The sequence below is a fragment of the Lepidothrix coronata genome, unplaced genomic scaffold, assembly GCF_001604755.1.
Source record: "Lepidothrix coronata isolate B3197 unplaced genomic scaffold, Lepidothrix_coronata-1.0 Scaffold36, whole genome shotgun sequence".
Classification (NCBI taxonomy): Eukaryota; Metazoa; Chordata; class Aves; order Passeriformes; family Pipridae; genus Lepidothrix; species Lepidothrix coronata.
In genome coordinates this window covers 3,620,199-3,643,367 of record NW_016690216.1, presented here as the reverse complement: position 1 = coordinate 3,643,367, position 23,169 = coordinate 3,620,199, and the positions used below count along the sequence as shown (strand labels likewise).

Below are 23,169 nucleotides of genomic sequence, written 5' to 3'. Positions count from 1 at the left end.
GTACAGAAAGAGGTTTTCATTCTGGGATGCTTTTATAATGCACAATACCTGCATTTCCATTCTTCTGATCTAAAAGTAAATTGGAATTCAAAGGAGTTGTAGCTAGCATGTCAGTAAATGTAGAGCATTTATTTCTAACGGTTCTGTTCAGAAACCACTGTGCTTAATCTCTTAACCCCTTTCTTGAGAGTTCTAATCTAGAGGCAACATTAATAATAATCAGGTGATTAAAGTGTATCATAGAGTCATAGAATGGTAAGGGGTTGGAATGGACCTTAAAGATCAGGGGTTACCTCCCACTAGACCAGGTTGCTCAAGGCCTTATCCAACCTGGTTTTGAATACTGTCAGGGTTGGAGCATCCACAACCTTCCTGGGCAACCTGTTCCAGTGTCTCACTACCCTCACAGTAAAGAATTTCTTCCTGATATCTAACCGATATTTCCCCTCTTTCAATTTGTACCCATGTACCAATTTGTACCTCTTCAGTTCCTGACGAAGAGTCCCTCTCCAGCTTCCCTATAGGCCCCCTTCAGATACTGGAAGGTTGCTATGAGGTCTCCAAGCAACCTTTTCTTCCCCAGACTGAACAGCCCCAACTTTCTCAGCCTGTCTTCATAGGGGAGGTGCTCCAGTCCTCTTACTAGCTTCACGGCCCTCCTCTGGACTTGCTCCAGAAGTTCCATGTCCTTCTTGTGTTGGGGACCCCAGAGCTTGATGCAGTAGTCCAGATGGGATCTCATAAGAGCAGAGTAGAGGGGTAGAACCACTCCCTTGGCCCACTGGCCATGCTGGTTTTGATGAAGCCCAGGACACAGTTGGCTTTCTGGGCTGCGAGCACACACTGCCAACTTGTGTCGAGTTTTTCATCAACCATCACCTCAAGTCTTTCTCCACAGGGCTGTTCTCAACCAGTTCTCTGCCCAACCTGTAGGTGTGCCTGGGATCACCATGACCCAGGTGCAGGACCTTGCACTTTACTGTGTTGAACTTAATGATGTTTGCATGGATCCACATCTCAAGTCTGTCAAGGTCCCTCTGGATGGCATCCCTTCCCTCCAGCGTGTCACACAGCTCAGTGTCGTCAGCAAATTTGCTGAGGGTGCGCTTGATCCCACTGTCCATGTCACCAACAAAGATGTTGAATAGATTTTTTCAGTATCATTTATTATTTCAATGAGACTGTACTATCTTCTTGCAAAATAGGAGCAGTTTGAACCCGAAGTGTTGTCAATAGGGATATACTTTTTTTTCACTGATTTTTTTAACTCTTCACCTCCTGAGAGGCCTTTCTCTTCTAGGGTATTTTCTTTAAAATTTACAGCTTAACTGTCGCAAATATACAGAATATTTTTCTATCTTTTTTAGTTAACCAGTAAGTTCAGTTGATACCTTCCTACAGAATGGCTCTATGAAGAGACCTGTTTTTCAGGATGTGACTGAGGTCAGAGGATTCCTGCATTTGGAGAAGACCTATGCAGTACTACTTGACATTTCTCACTAGTTTTCCAGACATGTTTACTTATATAAATGGTGCTAATGTTTTGTATGGGAATGGTCTGCCAGTACATGTTTACATATGAACACTTTGCCTTCTCTGCTTCTAGTAGAGTATTATGTGTTAGTTTCCCAAATAGGGAATACATAAAAAATCCTGAAGAAGAGCTAGTATTAAGAGTTTTCCCTGTGCACACCCACTGATCTTCCCCTAAGCCCCTGAGACCAAGATAACTTCAGAGCTTTGTGGTCGAGGAGAACTGAGGAAAGTAGAAGTGTCTTCTCATTTTGAATAAAAGAAATCACTTACATGCATAATCTCTCCTGCACCTGTGATGTGCAGGGTTTAAGGCAGTTCCAAACAAGTTCCACGCTTTTGCAGACAGATTCCCTTTCTTTGTACGCATAATGCACTGTTTTCCTCTGAATCAAATAAAACTGGAATAGTAAAGGGAAGTTGTATACTTTAGTACAACAAAATCAAAAATCATAACAGTTCTGCATTTTAGTACAGTTGAAGAACAGATTTCATTGCACTGTTATTATATAGTTTGTTTTTGCTGAGAAATAACCCTACAGTCTGTATCCTCCTAATTACTCACTCAATATATATTTAGTATTCCCTATTAAATATTCTTGAAAATTAACTTCTCCTGCTCCCCTCTATCATGTTACTTTTGCAGTTATCCTTGTGGCAAACCTCACTTCTGTCCCTCCTACTCACCGGCAAAGCTTCTTCCCACAGGTTCACTTCTTTACCTTTCCTCTTCATTTCACAATTTTAAAGAAAGATGAAACATGAATCTATTTGTTCCTTGTTTTGGGATATCTTAGACATTTTCTACATGTGAAATGGCAAGAATGTTCACTGAGTTTTTTTTCTGATGCTTCTGGAAGAGACTTTGAGAGACTATGAGCAGACCAGAAGCATTTTTAGCCCATACAGAAGATGTTTACTGTAAACAGAATGCTCATTTATCTCTCTGGATTTGACTTAAGCAGTTATCAACAAAAACAAAACATGAAACAAATAAACAATCCTAATGCAAAGTGCATTTTCATGGGAACATATTTTCATTTTATGTTTCTGGATGGGGTAATCACACACATCCTATGGTATGTGTTCTAGAGAAGCTGTAGATGAGCTATGAAGAACAATATAAAAATAAAAGTAAAAAATAATAGTGCTTTTTAATATCATATTTATAACAAGGAAAAAAAAATTACCATAACTGTTTTTATATGTTTCCTACCCTTGATTTTTTATAGTATAGTTTTTCCCTTACCTATTTCCAACAATTTTGGGAGTCACAAAGTAAGTACTGAAAAACTGTTAATTAAAAAGAATGCATTCAGGCCAATCCTACCTCTCTGTGCAGGACAGACTCTTTGTTTTTCTTGCCTAACATTTTATTACTAGGGATTCGTGCATGACTTTAGTCTTTGTTCTTCAGAGTGCATCTGCTCCTGCTGTTACTTCACCACCTGAAATCATAGCCATTTGTTTGTGACATCAAAATTAGTTACTGTGAAGATGATTAGATTGTCACCAACAGATGATTATGATTTCAGATGGTAAATGAACAGCAGGAGCAGATGATCTCCTAAGGAACAAAGATACTTGATCTCATACAATTGTTCTTAGTGACAAAAAAATAAAAAAAAATTAAAAAGGAGATAAAAAAGCAAATAGATATTCTGAAGAGTTTCTTAAGTTTGTGATGAGAAAAATTGAGATTTTTCTGTAAATCAAATCTATTTTAGTATTTTTAAAAATCTACTTCAATAATAGATCAAGGATATAAGAAATATAAAAAATACAAAAATATGTGGTGGTATTGTAAGCCCTAATTGTATGGTAGCATTCAGATTCTTACTCAGTTGTTTCTTCACTAGCTTTTGGGAGAAAATAAACAGAATATAAATCATGTATTTATGAAATTTTACATACTAATGCATCTTCGTTTTGAAGGAAACAGAATTCGTGTGAACTTTGTAGTTCTAGCTCTCACTAGTTTTATAAAGACATTTTTATAGTCCTCTATATGTTTATTTTTCAACTGGGGATTTTGGTGAAAACTTCCAGTAGATAATTTAATACTCCCATATTTCCATGAATAGTAATGGAAATCTACAGTTTGGGAATAAAGTTTTAGTTTTGTAATTCAGACATTTTTAATTGGAATTTATGTGTGTTATATCTTGCTGAAATATGTAATTCTTTTGGGTATATTTCAGAGGTGATTTGCAGTGGATCATATGCATTTTTACTCTCTGAGTACTACTGTTGCATTGAACTTGGCTTTTGAATTGCTTCCAAGCTTACTAAACATTGTCAATTATAATGCATTCTTGCTAGGAGGTAGACTGATACATCACTAAACATTTGCTGAATTATTTGGCATTCTGAATAGAAACCACAGTAAAAGGTATTGACAACACCACTTATTTGATGAAACACAGGGCACAGAACGGTAGTTTTCCATCTGTTGATTTTGGTGGTTTTTGTTCTGTTTTGGGAGGGTTTTTTTAGCAAACAGTCAGGTGAACATTATACCATCACTGGGGCAATTTCATCAGCTGAACCACTTGTCTGCACTCTGTCTGTCTCACAACCTTATCTAGAGTCTCTTACCACAGCTGGTTATGTTTGAAAAATACCTTGCCTTTGTAACTCCTGAGTTGATGTGCTAATTTTCTAATTAAATTTTCTTTCTAACTGAAGGGAAAATTAAATTTAGAAACAAAGGAGATTTCTCCAATTTTGTTTCTTCCCTGAATTACTGAAGCTGGGAAATCCATGTTGTATTTGCCGTTATTAATAATTGATTTATTATTTTTCAGTTTCATCTAATGATGAGAATAATTTTATCCAGCATAAAACCAATTAAATGCAACTTGCATGTATTTTTGGAAATAGTTGAAAAAACTTCTAAACCACCTAATATTAAAAACCACCTCATATTAACAAAATGGGGAATGTGGGGTTTTTTACTTCCTGTTTTTAGAACTACTGATGAGCCAAGTTAGCGTTTTTGTGTGTGAATGGGATTTGAGCACAACTCTGGAGTGTAAGATGACAACTGCAGTGGTCCTCTTCCTTTTCCCATGTTTTCCCTTTTGAGATGCTCAGTTAGGTGTTTGAAGTCCTGCAAGTTTTGCATCTTCAGAGGTTCTTTCTTTACTGAGTTTAGAGTTCAGTGTGTATTTATAAAGTGCCTAGTGTTTTAAGCATATGGCCAGAACATTGGGAGACTTAGATTTATCTGTTTCCTTCTATTTAGGAGAAGGAGAGTACTTAGGGGGTGCAGGGTAATCGGGATAATGGCAGCCACCTTTGGGAGATGTGTATTTAATATGATTTGCAGACAAAAAAAGGAAAAATCAGATGCTGTTAAAATGCAAGAAATCCACAGGGAAGGACCGATCTAAAGGAATCTGTAGTTTGTCTGTTGATTAAAGCTCTTGTGAATGAAGATGCAGATGTGTATTCTGGTGTTCTCTGTCTAGTTTACAGATATTGTGCATATTTTAGATACAGATTAAAGTGTTGCAAACAACCTACTGCCTGGTTCTTGAGTAGTATAGATTTTGCCTATGTAGGGAACATACTCTTGGGCTGGGAGGCTTGTGATTTGGATGCCCACAGGCTGAGAAGGAACTTGAGTCAGCTTTCTAGGAGACTGCTTAACCATTAAACTTTTGATGTATAAAATGTATAAAGAGGGAACAACCACCATGACTGTAGATAGCCAGCTCTGTGGGTAGAGATGATTTCAGATGATTTCTTTTTGTTTTCCCAGTCCCCTAAAATTCCAATATGAATTACATTTATTCAACGTTTCTAGCCTATTCCTTTGAAAAAATATGCATGTGAAGTAGAAATGCAGAGCTCATTTTTGATGTTAACTCTCAAATTCAAATTTAATTATGTAGTTCTGCAAATTATCTGCATTTGGTTTTCTGTCTTCAGCTGATCAAATCGAGCTGGATCACATAATTCCCCTGAATACAGTGTTGCTCTAAATACTTTCACTTTTCTAAAGTCTTTTCTCTTTTGCCTGTACCCTTCCTCCCAGTCTGGAACCCACCATGTACCTCACCCTTAGTCTGGGATAATGATGTCCTTGAAAAATTGAATTGCCTGAACTGAGACTTTATTGCTGTCAGAACCAAGACTTAATTCTCCACTCTCTCCTCCATCCCCTTTCCTTTACATCAAACGTCTTGTCCCTATGACTTCCACTCCCCCACCGCTTTCTCCTCCTCTGATTTCATCTTCACTCATACCTATGCTGTGCTTGTTGATGGCCCCCTTGACCTTGTTAGCTTCAGCAACCTCTCTCTCCTTGTCTAGTAGACTTGCTCATTCTTTCATCTCTTCTTCGTGTGGGTCATGCCTTTGTTTTCATCATCATCACCATTCTCATTCCCCTCCTAATTGGTTAATGAATAGTAGTCTTGCCTGCACAGGTCACCTGCAGTTGCACTTAGGCACTCTCCTAATTGCTTTATCCCCACAAACATCACTTTCTTGCAGCTTTTACAAGCAGCTTGATCTGCCAGCTCATTAATTTGATTTGCCCCTGCTCCAAATTTGCTGATCCTCTTTACTGATAAGAATAACTGTCCCTCCTTCTGCATTTAGACTGGTTCTTTTCTGAACCTGCTTCGTCTTAGTCTTTGGTTAAGTGGTACACTGACATATTGTTGGAAAAATGTGATGCAGAAATTACCACATGAAACTTACAGTGTAGATGTTTCATCTGTCTTGAAATATTTCATAGAATATCCTGTGGAAATCACCCACTGCAAACACTAGGTTTTACTTTTACCAAAATCTTATGTTTCCAAGCAGGAGTAAAACTATGGGAGAATTCAAAAGACTTTCCTCACAAGAATTAAATGCCAAATGTTGCAGAAATTTATACAATTCAAGTCTTCTTCAATAATGCAATTTCTATTTTGGCTGTACAGAAAATAGTCCAGTGAAATTAAAGATATCACAACCTGACTTCATGGAGAACTAAATAGTATTTACTTCAGTGTCATGGTTATTTTAAGGTTAAATAAACTAGTATTTTAATGAGTGGCTTTATATAACATTGGTTTGTTTAGGGTCATGTAGAAAAGATCTTTTGATTGAATGACATTGTGTAATGACAAAACATTTTTTCATGTCTGAATATTGGAGTAGCTGGTGACTTAGAAATACCACGGATAGCTATGTTAAGTAGGTAATGATTGCATCTGGTATTTCAAGCCAAGATTGTGTGTAGACAATTGCTGAGAACGTAATGGCCATACTATTTGCCTCTTCAATTGTTTGACTGACCTTTTCTGAGTTCCTACTGAGGTAATAAAATTTGAAAATATTCTAGTATATAAATAGGCTTTTACAGTGAGTGAGTATAAAACGATAATATCTTTTTATTATAATATTTACATTTTTCAGTCCTGTTATTGAAGTAGTTACTTGGTTTTGTAAATTCTCTCTTTTGCTGTCAGTGGATTTGTAATGGGCCATATTCTAGGGCGTGTTGAGAACCTGCCAGTTCTAGGGAATAATTATTGCATGTGAGTGTCCTCCATGCCTCTTAAGTTCTTGTCCATTTTAACTTACAAAATTGTGAAGTCAGGATGAGATCTGGTTCTAAGCTTTCCTTCTTATTGCCTTACTACAAGATTTTACCCTGTAATTTAAGTAGCACATTATAAGAAGGCTTTATTCAATGTGAATACAGGTAGCATAATCTGAAAGAGCTTTTTGATGATTTTCCATTGAATATTTTATTGAGTTCCAAAAATACTGATTATTTCTTTATGAACAGTCTTTCCTTCATCCAGTGAAGGGTTATTTTAAATACTGGGGTGCTACACTTAATTTATTGAGTGTGTCACATACAGAATTATATCATGGTTTACTCTGCCTCATTACACACGACATGAAAGCACTCCTTCATGCTGATGTGCCATGTCACTCAGTGTAGTGCAGGGAAGAACATGTGCTCTTCAGCAGTGTCGAGGGAGGTCATATACCAGCTGACACTGCTTCTGACGCATGAACAACTATACCTTTCCTATAGGATAAGCAAGAGCCTAGGGAGAAAGTTGTGGTTTAGACCGTGTATACCGAATGTTCATAAACATGAAAAGTCAATGAGTGACCTTGAACCAGGGGAAGTTATTGAGCGAAGGCAGAAGAAATGTATCCCCGTGATACTTGGTCAAGTAGAAAAGAGAAAATTAATGCAGACATATATATATCTGTATGTGCAGATTGACAACACAAGCCTGATTCTATAGGCCATCTTGTGGAGCTGAATGATAGAACTGAAATCTCAACTCCTGATGTTTTCTGGTCTTCCTGACAGAAGCAGAAATTTAGAAATGAGTCACCAGTGGTACCCGTGTAGACACTAATACCTGTGAGCATGCAGGGCACACTGTCATCACTCTGAACTTTTCTTAATCTAGTAGCCCACCATGGTGGGGTAACTTGTCACTGTCCCCGTATCAGTAAACTCCATTTTTTTGCAGTCTTATTACACTGAGGCTCATTTGGTAATATTGTCAGTTGTTCTCCTTCCTCACCCCATTCCCCATGCAGAAAGTTCCTCTGATGGTTAGTTTTGTTTTCCATGAATTCCAGACAGTGGAGGACCCTTTTGTAGAAAGGTCCCCCTGTTTTCCCAGCCAAGGGGACACTACAGAGAAAGGATAAGCGATAAAAATAACACCACTCAAACAGAACTTTTGAAGACCACCTCTGCTATGGCTGCTATGAAAAAAGGTGTAAAGCACTGAGATTACATTTCCAGGGGAAGGCTTATGAAAGATAGTTGAGCCATTTTGTATGTTAATCATACATTTGCTTTGGAGTCTAAACTGTTTTGCAGTTATCTGGTACTGTCAGCAAAAGTAGACAGTGGAAGATGAAGAAATTTGTTCTTAGGTAAGAGAGGTCTTTGATGTGTTTTCATAGACTTCAGAAGATTGTGAGAGACTGCTAACAATTACCGCCAACAATGAATAGGACATGCTTTTCAAATGTTAGTAATTACGTTGCATAGCTAGCCTGTGTATTTTTGTAGCACATTTGCCCACAGGTTTAAATAATATAAATGGAAATTGTTTTAACATGTTTCATGAATCTACCTCTAAATTAATGTCCAGCAGAAGGTACAATGTTGTTGGTCTATTACAGATCCTGTGACTCCTAGTAATTACAATTCTACCTTTGGAATATGGTGAAGTTAGTTTGGGATAAATATTTAGTGGGCAGAAAAGTCCAATTTTTATTTTTTTTTGCTGAAAACTGACAAGAGGATGAAAACACTCACCTGGAGATGTCCTCCTGCCATGCATAAAGGTGTTAGAGGATAGTATTTCTTTCTCCCATGTTTTTTAATCAACTGATTGTTAGAAGACTCATGGAGATAATTTCTGAAGAGTTCTTTTGTTCTTGCACTTAATCCTCTATTGTTGTTGTACTCCTTGTCATGTTATAACTTTATTACTGCAACTAAATATATTTATACACTCTCCTACAATACAGTTGAGTTCCTACAATACAATTGAGTTGAAGTAAGCACGCAACAGTGAGAAATAATAGTTAAAAAATCCTCAGTAATATATTAAAAATAGAAAATTAATTACAATTAATATTTTTTGATAGAAGTTTTCGAAGAGACCAAGTTTTTATTGGCTTTTTAAAACAAGTTTGTAAGAAGCTTCATGAAACATAGGCCCTGAATATAAAAAGTTAATATCTTGCAACTATATTAATGTAATGTCTAGAATATTACATTACTTTGTTTCCAGAGATAATCAATGATGTTAATATAATATCTGCCTCTCAGAGCCAATGTATGATTTGAATTCATTATTGCTTATAAAGCACTTTGAAGTCTTTAGCAGTAAGGTGTTGCAAAGTGTAAAAGTACTATTATTAATTTAACATCACCATTAAAGTCAGTACTTTAGGAGCATTTGCTGTACTCGGCTCAATATCTTTTTATTCATCATATGCTGCATATTAGTTATTTTAACATTTAGAAAGCTTAGTAATCTGGAAGTATTCCAAACCATTGTTCCAGACAGCAGTTAGATATTTGGGTGGATCATGTAAAAACAGTGAAATGGCTGAGAAAGCATGTAAAATGTTTGTTTTAAGTAATATTACATCAATGGAACAGACATCTGCAGCACTGGATTTGATTTTAAACTTCTTTAAACTTTTTTGAAGTTAATATTGTACTATGTTTTTCTAAAATTGATTGGGGGGGCTAATATCATGTTATTTCTAAACAAGTAGACTTTTATCTTTTGTTCAGTTTTCATTTCTGTTTCTGAAATATTTGTGGGAAATCAGATTTACAGTGGGCAGTTCTTAGGAGGTGGTGAACATCTGCCACTCTATTATTGTTGCTGTTTGGTTTTGTAAGCTAACATCAGATATCAAGATCTGTATTATCTATTTTTTTATTTTCACTAATGTCATATCTTGTATAAGACTATTTAAAAATATGAGCAGTGGTGGGCCTTGGAGGCTATAGCATCAGAAAAGAGTATAAAATCTGTCTTATCATATAATGATTATGTGCCATAAAATAATACTGTGTATTTATACAGTTGTTTATCTATAATATTATATTCTAAATTGTCCCAGATGGAGAAAAAGAAATTTTAGGGATCCTGTCCTACGTATTTCTGAGTACAATTGTCTTGAATTTGTGTTTAGCTCTAGAGTTCAGCTCTGGAGTTCAGTGTACTGGCTTTGGAGCCAGTTCTAAACTGGGTAAAACACTCTTAGAGTTCAGGGTCCAACCAAGCTCCCCAGCCCTACAGAGGTAGGTGGGGAGAGCAATCAGGTGAATAACAGATATGTCTTTGTGAATGGTATAAGCAGATGTTCCAGATTTCTGAAAGCAATATGAATTTAAAAGCCAAATGTGCAAGTAAATCAATTAAAAGATTCACCTGTAAGCAGTTTGCTGAGTCGGCAGTGAGGAACTTCCATTTTCACCATATAGTTGAAAATGAGGACATTAATTACAGGTAATGTTTTCTGAGTCTTCTCCTTGTGGTAGACATTTTATTTAAAAGTACTACTTGCCCTACTAGTATTAGAGGAATCCTTTCTAGGTACTGGAAATTAATTTCCTTCTCTTCTTTGAATTTATTCTACGTTCTGAAATTAATTTAATATGTGCTGCAAGTGAATTAACCATTGAACCCTTTGATTTCTCTTGGGATTACTAAATCAGGTAACAAACAGGTTTATTATCCCTAGAATGAAATGCCATATGGCTCAGGTTCACTCATGTTATTTTCAGATATATGCTAGAAGATTAAAGTATGTTCTTAATAAGAAATTACACATTTCAAGCTCATTTTATGATGTATTAATAATAAGAAAAAAGTCTTCCTCTTGTATCAGCTAATTGGTTAGTTGTGTTTCCAACAAATGCTTCATTGTATAAGAAAACTAGCAAACTTCATACTTAATTCTGCACATTTCCAGACACAGGAATATCAGCAAAACTGATCAAGTATGTACTCATGTTTCCAAACAAGTTTAGGTTGACATATTTTCTAAAAATGTATTAAAATTTTGAAATGTAGACACATTGTTCCTAATTTACATATCTGAAAATATTTAAAAATAATTCATATAAATAAATTTATGTATTTTTAATGTTCATTGTAACTCCTGTTGATATTAATGATGGCACATATATGCTTTTCTTTTTCAGTTTAAACATTCTCAAAGGCAAGGAGCTATTTGCAAACTATAGGATGCCGTATATAGAGCTAAATAAATAAATAAATAAATTCCTCTTCACTGCAGAGCAGTCAGTCACATCAGTCATTAGCACAGTAACAATGTGGTTGCAGGGCAACTTAAAGGTTTTTAACCACAGGCTGCCCTAGTAATTCAGCAAACACTTTAAGCCAGCACATCAGGCGGAGCTGCTACTGCAAGAAACCACCCTGCCCTTCTGCCTCCAACAGCTCATTCTCATGAACATCCCTACATGGTCCTACAGGTGCTGGTGCTGGCATAAGCAACAGAGCAGCGGGAGAATACAAACAGCAGCTGTTGGTGGGAGAGAAAACTAAAACTACTTCTGGTGGCAATGGTGCTTATACAGACTAGTTTCAATTATTTGTGAAAAAAACAGCTTAAATTACTTTATCAGAAAGGAGGTAGAAAAATGTAGGGTAAATAGTGATTGTGCTACTATTTTGAAGTAGGATCTATTCCTCATGGTTTGTAGGTCTCAAAACATTGTTCAGGTTGTGTATTCTGTGCTAGCCACAGTGTTAAAATACAGATTTAAACTTTTTAAAAAAGAGTTGGGGAAGAGGAAAAAGAGGGGCGCTTCAGATCTGCTTTGTTTCTAAATAAGTTATGCCATTTCATTTACAGTTACTGGAAAAAGAAAGGTATTGCTTCTAAATTCTTACTTTGTTTTTCACTGTAAAATGTATTAATGAAAATTATATATGTGTCAAACCCATTTTAGAGTAATAAGAATGATCTTTGGTTTTATTTTCAGCACCAAAGGGAATACTCCATCTCTCTCCTGATGTTTATCAAGAGATGGAAGCAAGCCGCAACAAATCAGCCCCTGGTACCACTGTAAGCTATTTGTCGTCCAAAGAAATGAGCCAGACTTCCAGCTCTTTCTTCAGCATATCTCCTACAACAAATAGCACGGCTACGATTGCCAGGGAACTTCTCATGAATGGAACGTCCCCAACTGCTGAAGCCATAGGTCTAAAAGGAGTATCTCCCGCTTCCCCCTGTTCTACAGTGCAGCCTTCAAAACAACTGGAGTATTTGGCAAGGATTCAAGGCTTTCAGGTATGGGAGGGGGAAAATGAAGCTCTTCAGCCAGAATCGTAGCATTGCCATCAAGGTTTCACTCTTGCCCTCTTGAATGTGGGCATGCATGTAACTTATCTTGTAAAATTAGATGGTGTCCGAGGCAGTTTCTGGGTCCGGGAGATACAACTCTGCACCAATATACGCATCCCTCCTTCTCTTTTTTGTTCCTTCCGTACATTCATCTTTCTCTTCTTTGTCTTCTCTTCAAATAATTACAAGCTTAAATTATGCCTTTTACTTGCACTTCTTTGAGAGTCTTCACCTCTTCAAATTAGAAGCTTTACATACTGCTTTGGCATTGGTTTCTCCCTTCGACTCTGATCCAGAAGGTACCAATGAACCACCTTACCTTTGTGTTTGTTGTCTAGGCTGGGTTATTAATTTCTTTGCTTACCACCCTGCACTTCTTATTAGTAACTTGATGTTGTGGTTTAGGAATGGTACTTACCAGTTTAGTGCTCCCATTGAGACTCTCCAAACCATGAGCTGCTTGCTCGCTCCCCCTCCCTTGTGATGGACTGGAGAGGAGAATTAGAGGCACAAAAGGTAAAGATCACAGATTGAGATATGAACAATTTACTGGAAACAGCAATGAAATAAGAAAACTAACTGTAACAGCAACAGTGCTAATGACAGAGGGTGTAAGAAATGAAGGATTCACACGGAAAGCCCTCGACAACAGACAATATCCAACCTCTCCCTCTGCCATGCTACTGGAAGGGACCCTGTTCTCCCTGGAAGAGAATTGCTTCTCCTCACCCCTGGCAATGATATGAGGTGGTGTAGAATAACTTCTGGGTCCTAGCATGCCCCCATCTAAGTACTGCAAAAATTAACAGTCTCCTGGCTGGAACCAGGGCATTATTCACCCTATGACATGCCCAAATCCTACACCTTCCAACTATATACATATAGATAGATAGATAGATAGACAGATAGATAGATAGACAGACAGACACATATACACAAGCACAGGTATTCTTTCCAGAGTCAATGGCTGTCCCTCCAAGATGTCTGTTGAGTTCATTTAGTCCATGACTGTGGATTCCATCCATCTTAGATGTCTCCCAGGGCAGGAGGGCTGGTATGCTCTTGGCTGATTGCAAGCTGCATCAGGAGCTCACAACTGGTGTATCTGGAGCAGTCCATCCTCATTGTCCATGGTAATTATGGCATACAGAGGCAGTGTCATTCAGCAACCAGTACTACACAGTTCAACATTACAGACTGTTCTCACCCAGAAATCAAATTCCCTTGAGGTACACATCATGTTTCCTCGTCCCTCTGCGTTACCCACCAAGTGCACCCAGATCCTTGAGCAAAAACAACCCCACGGATACATTTGCCTTTGCTTGAGACAGGACTAATCCAAACTATCTTCTCTAATGCATTCCTCATATGCACCATGGAGAGTTTATCCCCTTCTACAGTACATGGAGGTTTTTATTGGGCAGGGCCAGCTTGATGGGTAGAGCCTCTATTGTTAACTAAGCAAGTGGCCTTTGTTAAATGTGTATCCCAATGTTTGAAGGTCCCACTGCCCATTGCTTTCAATGAGGTTTTTAACAGTCCCTTGTACCATTCAGCTTTCCCAGATGCTGATGCATGATAGGGAATATGGTATACCCACTCAGTGCCGTGCTCTCTGGCCCAGGTCTCTATAAGGCTAATTTTGAAATGAGTCCCATTGTCCAACTCAGTTCTCGCCAGGGCACCATGTTGCCGCAGAACTTGCTTTTCAAGGCCCAAATGGTGTTACAGACAGTGGCATAAGGCACAGGATGCGTCTCCAGCGATCCAGTGGTTGTTTCTACCATTGTGAGCCTGTAGAGCTGTAGTCTGTAGTCTGGATAACTTGGGTGATGGTGTCCGTGGTTAAGTCCACCCCTGGATTATGAGCCCATCTGTATGTCGCATCTCTTCCCTGATGACCTGAGGTGTCATGGGCCCACAAGCCTGAAATAACTCATCTTTATGTTGCCAGTCCATGTCTGCCTGAGACACTGTAGTCTTGGCAGCTCAATCCACTTGTCTGTTGTTATGATGCTCTTCAGTATCCTGACTCTTGGGTGCATGTGTATCTACATGATGGACTTTTACAGCCAACTTTTCTACACAGGCAGAGATGTCTTGCCGCACTTCAGGAGCCCAGATGGTTTTACCTCTGTGCTGCTGATTGGTCTTTTTCCATTGGTCCAGCCACCCCCACAGAGCATTTGCTACCATCCGCTAGTCAGTGTAGAGGTAGAGCACTGACCATTTCTCTCGTTCAGCGATATCTACAGCCAACTGGACAGCTGTCAGCTGTGCAACCTGACTTGATCCACCTTGTTCCTTCAATAGCTTCTGCAACTCGCTATGTAGGGCTCCATTTGGCAGCTTTCCATTTTTGATGTTACCCTACAATACAACAGGAACCATCAGTGAAGAGAGCATATCGCTTTTCAGTTTCTGGTAGCTGATTATATGATGAGACCTCCTCAGCATATGTCACCTTCTCCTCCTCTGATGATCATGATAGTCCCAAATTTTCACCTTCGGGGCAGTTCGTGATGACTTCCAAGATCCATGGGTGATTGGGGTTTCCTATTCGAGCTCATGTGACCCACTTACTCCACATAGCATGGGTGGCATGATGTGTGGAAAGGACTTTCCCTTTGAACGTCCAGCCCAGCACTGGCAGTCAGGGCACTAGGAGGGCTGTGCTTCACTGACAATCACTTCTGAAGCAGCTCAAACCCCTTCATAAGCTGCCAGTATCTCTTTTTCAGTTGGGGTGTAACAGGTCTTGGATCCTTTGTATTCTCACTCCAGAACCCCACGAGTCGCCCCTGGGTACTTTTTGCCAGAGACTCCAGGAAGGACCATTCTCCCTGGCTGCAGTTTAGAGTGCATTTTTCACATCTTGCCCATCCTGACTGGCCCAAGGGCTACTGCATGGGCAATCTCCTGTTTAATTTGTTCAAAAGCTTATTGTTCAGGACCCCACTTAAAATCATTCTTCTTCCATTTCACAATAGAGAGGGCTTACAATCTGACTGTACTCTGGATTATGCATCCTCCAAAAACCCTAGGCGCCTAGAAAAGCCTGTGTTTCTTTCTTGCTGGTTGGTGGGGACATAGCTGCTACTTTGTTGACCATGTCCATTGGATTCTGACAATGTCCATCTTGCTATTTTACTCCTTAAAACTTAATTTCCTGGGCAGGTCTCTTGACCTTACTTTACTTTATGGCAAAACCAACCTTCAGGAGAATTTGGATTATCTTCTCCCCCTTCTCAGAAATTTCCTCTGCTGTTTTGCCCCACATAGTGATGTCATCAATGTATTGCAAATGTTCTGGAGCCTTTTCCAGTGCAGGATCAGTCTACAGCAAATAGTGGAGCTGAGTTTCCCCCACTGGGGCAGTCAGTTCCAGGTGTACTGGACACGCCTCCAGGTGAAAGCAAATTGTGGCCTGCAGTCTGCTGCTAAGGGAATGGAGAAAACCACATTAGCGATATTGATGGTGGCACCACTTTACTCCAGTTTGTACTGAAGTTCCAGCATGCCTGGTACAGCAGCACTCAATGGTGATGTGACTTTGTTCAGGCCACAATAGACTGAGAGACTCTCAGTCTCCACTCCCCAGTGGACTTACTCACAGGCCATATAGGACTATTAAAGGGTGAGCAAGTCTTGCTGACCACTCCCAGGCTCTCCACTTCATGAATCATCTCACCAGTGGGGGTCACGGAGTCTCGGTTGGTGCGGTATTGCTGACAGTGCACCATTCCGGTGGCCATCAGTAACTATTCTTCAACCCTCAGCAGTCCCATAGCAGAAGGGTTCTTTGAGAGACCAGGCAAGGTATTCAGCTGATTTCCTCTGTCTCCACAGTAGCTATCCCAAGAGCCCAACAAAGCCCTTTTGGGTCCTTGAAATGGACCCTCTCCTGATGTAATCTGTGCCAAGGATGCACAGGGCCCCTAGGCCAGTGTTATGATCCAGTTATTAAAATTATTAGAAATGTCTTTGCCCAAATTAAGGTGCAGATGAGACTGTTTGCCAGAGTCAATAGTATGGATTTTATTTAAGAGAAAGAGAGAGAGACAGAAATAGAAAAAGGATGGGGGGGACAAGAAGGAGCGTGACAGAGAAGGATTAAAATAGAAAATGTATCACCACTCTGTGGACCCAGTGGCGTTCCGTTCTTCTGGTCTTCTTGGTGGTGAGGGTCCCACACAACATAGAGTCCAATGGATTAATATACATTCAGATGTCCAGGCACCACCCCTGGCAGGGAAAAGCTCTACAGTCTTTTGCGACAGGCTCTGGATTTGTTGCATCACTTGGATCACATGCAGTCCTCTTGTGGTGGAAGATGTCAGGAATGAGTCTGGGGTCTTTAATGGTTTATGACCCCTTCTCAGGTGCCTCTCATGTGAATGTCCTGTGTGTACATGGTCTTCCTGGGAGTGGTTGGAGATTACTCCTTTGGTTTGGTGTGGAGAGATTTCGCAATCACACACCCAAAACTCTTCTCCTCCACCACCTGATGAGCCTTGTTTACTTCTCCTCTGACCTGAGAAAATTAGGCAATAGTCTTATCTGAAGCTCCCATCACAGTCCAGATTCCGATCAGGAAGCATGTTTGGGAGGGGGGTGCTGTCGCAGACAGGCAGTTGCTTCCTCGCAGTTTGACAAAAAGTCTTTCTATGATTTTGACAGCGTTTAAGACATTAACAACAATTGAGTCCATCACAGCCAGTCACAATGGGGTGTTTTTGCCATTCATTCTCAGTCAGGCTCACTTTAGCTTCTAGTACAGTCAGTTGTTGTGTTCCCCTTGTCACCCCAGCAGATGGATTCTGCCCCTACATATCTTGACGGCATCAGGATACATTGTGTGCTGATGTCAGCTAAAGTCTTATACTCTTCTGGTTCTGATGTGCCAGGCCATTGGATCCACACACTCCAATAGATCTGATTGTCCCTTTCCTCCACCTGGCTGGAGGCAGGACCCCTCAAGTTCTGGTAATAGTACTCATTGCTCATTGTTAATATGAGCTGGAGGTCCGTTCAAGAGGATCGGAGGTAACATCAGGTCTCCTATTCTGATGATTTGCCCTCTGGAAACTGGAGTGGCATCTATCCTTGAAGAATTTCTTAGAGTGGTTGTTCTTCCTCTCAACTCATGTGTCCATGCTGCTATGGTAGAGGTGGGTTTTCCATCCAACTTCCTCATGTCCTCTCCATGGTCATGCAAGTAGAACCATTGGTTACCTGGTGGTGTGTACCCTCTTTCTCCCAAGCTTTCTATTGGAGCGCTTGCTCCCAATAGAAGAGAGTCTGGTCCACACTGGCGGGACATGGGACATTTCTTCTCTAATTTTCTTGAGTCTTTCGAATCTGTCTGCAGTCTTGGACAGTCTTTCTGCAGCTGAGGCTCAGGTTAGTAGGGAGGAAAAAGACAATCTTCATGTTGCCAGAGTCAGGTAGTCACCTGAAACACTGTTTGTTCTCCTTCTTTCATTGACATCAATGCCTGTGAGTTGGTGTACGATGATGGCATGCTCTGTACAAACGGGTTTTGTACACTGGACCTTATCTGGATCTACAGGGGACTGCTTGTTATTTGTATTCTTATAGATTATCTCCAGCACAGCTAATTCTCTCACGTACTGGATACCTTTCTCCATGGTGTTCCACCTGCTTAGGTGCACTACTAGATCATCCTTGAGAGACTAATTTTCCCTAATTGTGAAGTAAGATAACACACAAGTACCCCTGAAATGCCAAGCAGTGGAAGGAGTTCAGGAAAATTTATTCCAAAGTCGAGAACACTAGACTTACAAGGGAAAAACTTCTAGCAGTGGTGCAAAAAGCACTGCCTCAGAAAGACACTCCTCCTGTTCTCTTCAAGGCTTTTTATCTTCACTGGCCTCCCTCCCCAGGTCCTCTCCTATGCACAGACCTGTAGCATCTGTTTATCTCTCCTCATAACAGAGAAAGAGCCTGCAAGCTTCCTGTGGTTCTGCTGCAGTTTGGGTGGCCACAGTGCCTGTTGGTCTGCTTTCCTTCTCTTCCCCATGAGGCTGCTGTCTAGTATTGAACTGTGTCCTGTGAAGAGTAGCCAGGGCTCAATACATTTCAATAACTTGCTCCTCTCTGGAGTTGCCACAGCATTCTCCTTGCAAGTAATCTGTCACTTTATCAAGGTCTTGTAGTTGTTCAGGAGTGAACTTCCATGCCATTGGAGCAGATAATTTCCCCCAGAATTGGCCCATTTTCTCCCATATTCCATGCCATTCATGACTGTCCACCCTCAGGGAGGATCTCTGAATGACCTTCCTAGAAATCTTTCTTAACTAAACATGGTGTGGACCACACTGAGGAGACCTGGCAGACATAGCAACAAGAACATGCTTTCCTTAACATCCAAAGGGAATTGAAAATTCTTGGAAGCTGTTGTAACAGGCCTGAAGAAGGAAGAAGGGGTGAAAAGCTGGGGAAAATCATCCTTCCCATTCCCCCCTCAAACTGGGTACGATTATTAACGAACTCCCAGAGGTAGCACCTGAGATAAAGGCAAAGGAACAACATTGAATACACATCCCAAATGACCCTTATTGCCTTTGATGTTATCATATCATAAGCTGATATCACACAGTACAGCAACAAAGCAATCCTGATCCCCTTTCCTGCTCAGAAAAAAAACATCGTGAGCAGCACATATGGGAATATATACAGGGTTAGGTACCACAAGCACATAAACGGACCAAGCAACATTGTAATCAGTGGCTCTATGCCTAATACAACAAATCCTTAGATCAAGTTTGTTTCCAACTCACTCTGGGCAAATCAGTTGTTATCACAACCATTCGTGCCCAACATTGGGTGCCAAAAAAGTCTGTCATGGTTTAGGAATGGTACTCCCCAATTTAGTGCTCCCACTGCGACTCTAAACCATGTGCTGCTCACTCCCTCTCTCCCCCTCCCTTCCAGCCCTTGCTCTGTGGCGGGATGGAGAGGAGAACTGGAGGCCCAAAAGGTAAAGATCAAGGGCTGAGATAAGAACAATTTACTGGAAACAGCAATGAGATAAGAAAATGAACAGTAAAAACAACAATACTAATGACAGAGGGTGCAAGAAATGAAGGATTCACACGGAAATCCCTGGACAATAAACAACATCCGACCACTTCCTCCACCATGCTGCTCGACCGAAAGGGACCCTGTTTTCCCTGGAAGAGAATCCCTTCTCCCCACCCCCAGCAATGATGTGAGGTGGTGTAGAATAACTTCTGGGTCCTAACCATGCCCCCTTCTAAGTACTACAAAAATTAACCCTATTCTGACTGAGATCAGGACATTTGAAAACTATGTTTTGCTCAGTAGTGAAAGTAGACCTGGTGTCAGAGCGATGCAGAATGTTTTTGCCATCACAGTTAATATTATAGAATGTAAGATGAACCATACTGGGTCAGTGCATGAGTCCTTCATCACTGATAACCTGCACCCAGCAATTTCTACATTTCATAGGACAGTGGCAGCCTCTGTAGTACATCCAGTCATTTCTGCGGTGTGGAAGATGGGAAAAGGAAGCCTCTTCCCTATCACATTACATGAAAATTTATATGTGTATATGGGTAATGGCTCATTTTACTGTGTTGCACCATCAGAGGATAGGACCAGATATGTAGAAATATATTTTTCCTGTCATAGGTTTTTTGTTTGAGTTTTTGTTTTGTTTGGGGTTTTTTCCCTTTTCAGAATTGTGTATTTGTTTAATTTGGAAGGTTGGTTTCATATGCTCTAGCATATGTAATTTGATCATATAACCAAATTCTGGAAATGGGAGATTTCTGTTGGAATTTTTGCATGCCTGATAATGGATTTTTTTGTAATTTACAAAGTATGCGTTAATGGGAAGTGACTTAAAAGAGGCTGCTAGGATTCAAGGAATAGTGTCAGATGTTCTGTTGGTATAAGCAGCATAGATATATTACATTTGCTTACATCAGGTATCCAACACGCTTGCAACAAACGTGGGTAGAGCCCTCCCCAAATCTTCGTTCGCAAAGCCTAGCCATGATGATGACATCAGATATCATCAGTTGTGGATTTAACTTAAGACTGTTTCTGTCTAAAATATACATTCAGCTTTTTTTTGGTCTTCATTTTTGAAATGTCATTTTTGCTTCATTAGTTTGAATGTCTCTTAATGAAACAAATGGTAAAAGCCTCAGCCTCACTGTAGTAGAGTTAAGCTGCTAATAGGAATTCAGTCTTCCTGAGTTCAATTTGTTACCTGCCTGCAGTAGAAACAGATGAATTCTGATGAAAAGAAATTCAATCCGTGGAGTTCTCACTGCTCACTTTCACATCTTGTCAGATTGCTTGTGTCTACTAGTAATGCTTTATTTTCATAGAACCGATGCACAATTTATGTTACTGTTTTGGTTCCAACTTGCCTACAGTATGTGGTTATTGTAAAATGATTAGTTGTGTTTGTCCTGGTTTTTTTCATGCTTTGATTCTAGATGCTTATGTAGAAATTGTTTTTAAAGGGTCTTACCTTGAGCCAAAAAGTATAATCTGTTTCATCCATGAACTAGACTACTACTTTTTACTTGGCCCTAATACAAACCAAGGAATTTGGTAAAGAATCTCAATTATAAACATATATCCACTGTGTATGTAACTGATGGTTTTACATCATCTTAGCATGCTTTTTAACACCTTGCTTGAATAAGCCTGGTTATTGATGTGAAACTGCTGCTGATGGGTGGCTGAGCCGAGGTGGAGCAGTGAATAGAATCTCTGTGGGAAGTGGCTCAGTGGCCTGTCAGGTGCACAACACAGGTCTCTTCACCATTTCAACCTAGAAAGCTCTTTGTCTTTAAGAGTTTAAAAGCCAATTTCTTTGCAAGCTAAATTTCTCAGGCTTATTTACTAAGTAGATAACTACTGCATTTGCAAACAGCTAGCTTGTTTCATGTTTCCTGAATGACCCAAAATGATTTTTAAATTGTTAGCATGTATTTGTATTCTGGTCCAGATGATAACCGTAGTTTTGTCTTTCACTGAAGAACGTATACATTCTGTTCTGTTACAATGTATTTTTTGAATTTTTTAAAAAAATCAATAAATACTCATATGATGTTTCATTTGTAAATGTAAACAATGTTATTTGCTTATTTGAATGGTTTTCTTGCATTACTTTAGCTGCAGGAGACACATCTCTAAAATGTGGTTACTTAATTCTTTTTAACTGTTTGTGTATTATCTCAGCCATGTTCTGTTGTAAGCCCTGAATATTAAGAGTTATTGGGACCAATATATAGTTAAGTACTAAAAAATTGCATTTTTATTCTTTATGGTTTATTATTCTAAAGATATTTGTAATTGATAAGCAGCAGCTCAGTGGCGCTGAAAAACAGGTGTTTAGCTTGGATACTTTCAAAGCTCAAGCTTCAAATTACCAGTGATAATTAAACACAAATACTTAAAGCAAGCCTTTACAAACTCTGAATAAAGCATTTTTAGTGCTTGCTTCATATTTACGAATATCATCTACAAGTTAATTGTTTTGCAGACTTTGACTAGAAATGGTTTAAAGGAAAATTTAGTTTTGGTAAAGCTGTTATTTTTAAATGACTGTGTGATATTTTGGCCATTGTTTTGTAACCAGATTAGGAAAGTTTCAGTTGTTTCTGCTGACTGTTTAAGTGCAGTAAATTATTCTGAGAGTTCCTTTAAATGGAAGCATTTAGAGAAGCTGTTTGCACATGAATAACTTGAACCTCCACTTTTTACTTAAGCAAAATGTAACTAGCAAGTAGTCCAGTAGGAAATTCCACTGGGAGTTTCCATGAAGCAAAGACTGTAAAATATAAAAAGCCATGACTGAGTGCCCACAGTCTGTCCCAGTGCATGGCTGCAGCCATACTTGGCTTGCTGCATTGGCGGGGCTTGGAGATCGTAGCTTTTTCTCTGTAGTGGCTACATAGCAAAACCTCACACAGTATATAGTTTCTATGTGATGTATTCCTTTGGTTGCAATGGTTACACAGTTATTTTTTTCCTCTCCACACTTTTTTGGTGATTAACTGTTCCATTTTATAAATTGATAGACTTAATAGTTTATTGTTCGGCATTTCTAAATATTTCTCATTTCCCCAATGGCACATGTTTCTAAGTGACTGCATGTACAGGAGAGGTCCTGCTGGATGCTCTAGAGTCAGGTTTACTTGTGGCTCATACATTTCAGGGCATGGGTTTGAATTGTTGGCAGGGGTAGGCTGAAACTAAATTTCTACACTTATATTAGGGTTGACACTGAAGTCAAACCTTTCACTGCAGTGGCTTTAAACAAAACTAAACACTTTGTGAAGGTTGGATTTGGGAGTGCTTGGATCTAACTACTGAGGTATGTGAGGAGAATTTCAGGGAAATTCAACCCTCAGAGAACTTCAAGGAAAGAGTTATAGTTTTGATCTGATCTGTACATAATCAACAATTTCTCTGAGCAGGTCAGATTTTAAAAAGCACCTAAATAACATTTTTAAAATTGACACAGGCACTATGGATGCTAATAGCAAGTCATTTAAAGCTGTAAAATCATCCAAAAAGTGATACTTTTTGTATCACCAAGTGATACTGTTCTGTCCTTGGATGTGTCGGCTGCAGACAGTTCGTGGCCACTGTTGGGCTGAGACTGTAATCGTGGAAAATGGGCTAGTTCTGAGGGGTACAAAAGTCGCATCACTCATTCAAATTAGAAAAAACAAA

At 39.4% G+C, this 23,169-nt stretch overlaps 1 protein-coding gene and 2 long non-coding RNA genes across 6 annotated transcripts in view; 2 read left to right on the top strand and 1 right to left on the bottom strand.

Moving 5' to 3' along the window:
• STAU2 (staufen double-stranded RNA binding protein 2) overlaps positions 1-23,169 on the top strand; it is a 174,621-nt gene that overhangs the window by 76,457 nt on the left and 74,995 nt on the right. For 3 of the 4 annotated variants that reach the window (XM_017812432.1, XM_017812431.1, XM_017812433.1), the window contains exon 12: positions 12,062-12,369. In XM_017812432.1, the coding sequence (XP_017667921.1) occupies positions 12,062-12,369 (308 nt within the window). Of the gene's footprint in view, positions 1-12,061; positions 12,370-19,380; positions 21,546-23,169 lie in introns of those variants that run through there. The other variant, XM_017812434.1, reaches the window with a different exon arrangement.
• Positions 1,834-3,030, bottom strand: LOC108496068. The gene is made up of 3 exons (XR_001874308.1): positions 2,864-3,030; positions 2,221-2,262; positions 1,834-1,934 (listed from the first exon to the last, which is right to left on the bottom strand). It is a non-coding gene; the product is annotated as an uncharacterized LOC108496068 (long non-coding RNA).
• Positions 12,376-16,856, top strand: LOC108496067. Its single transcript, XR_001874307.1, has 2 exons — positions 12,376-15,178; positions 15,802-16,856. It is a non-coding gene; the product is annotated as an uncharacterized LOC108496067 (long non-coding RNA).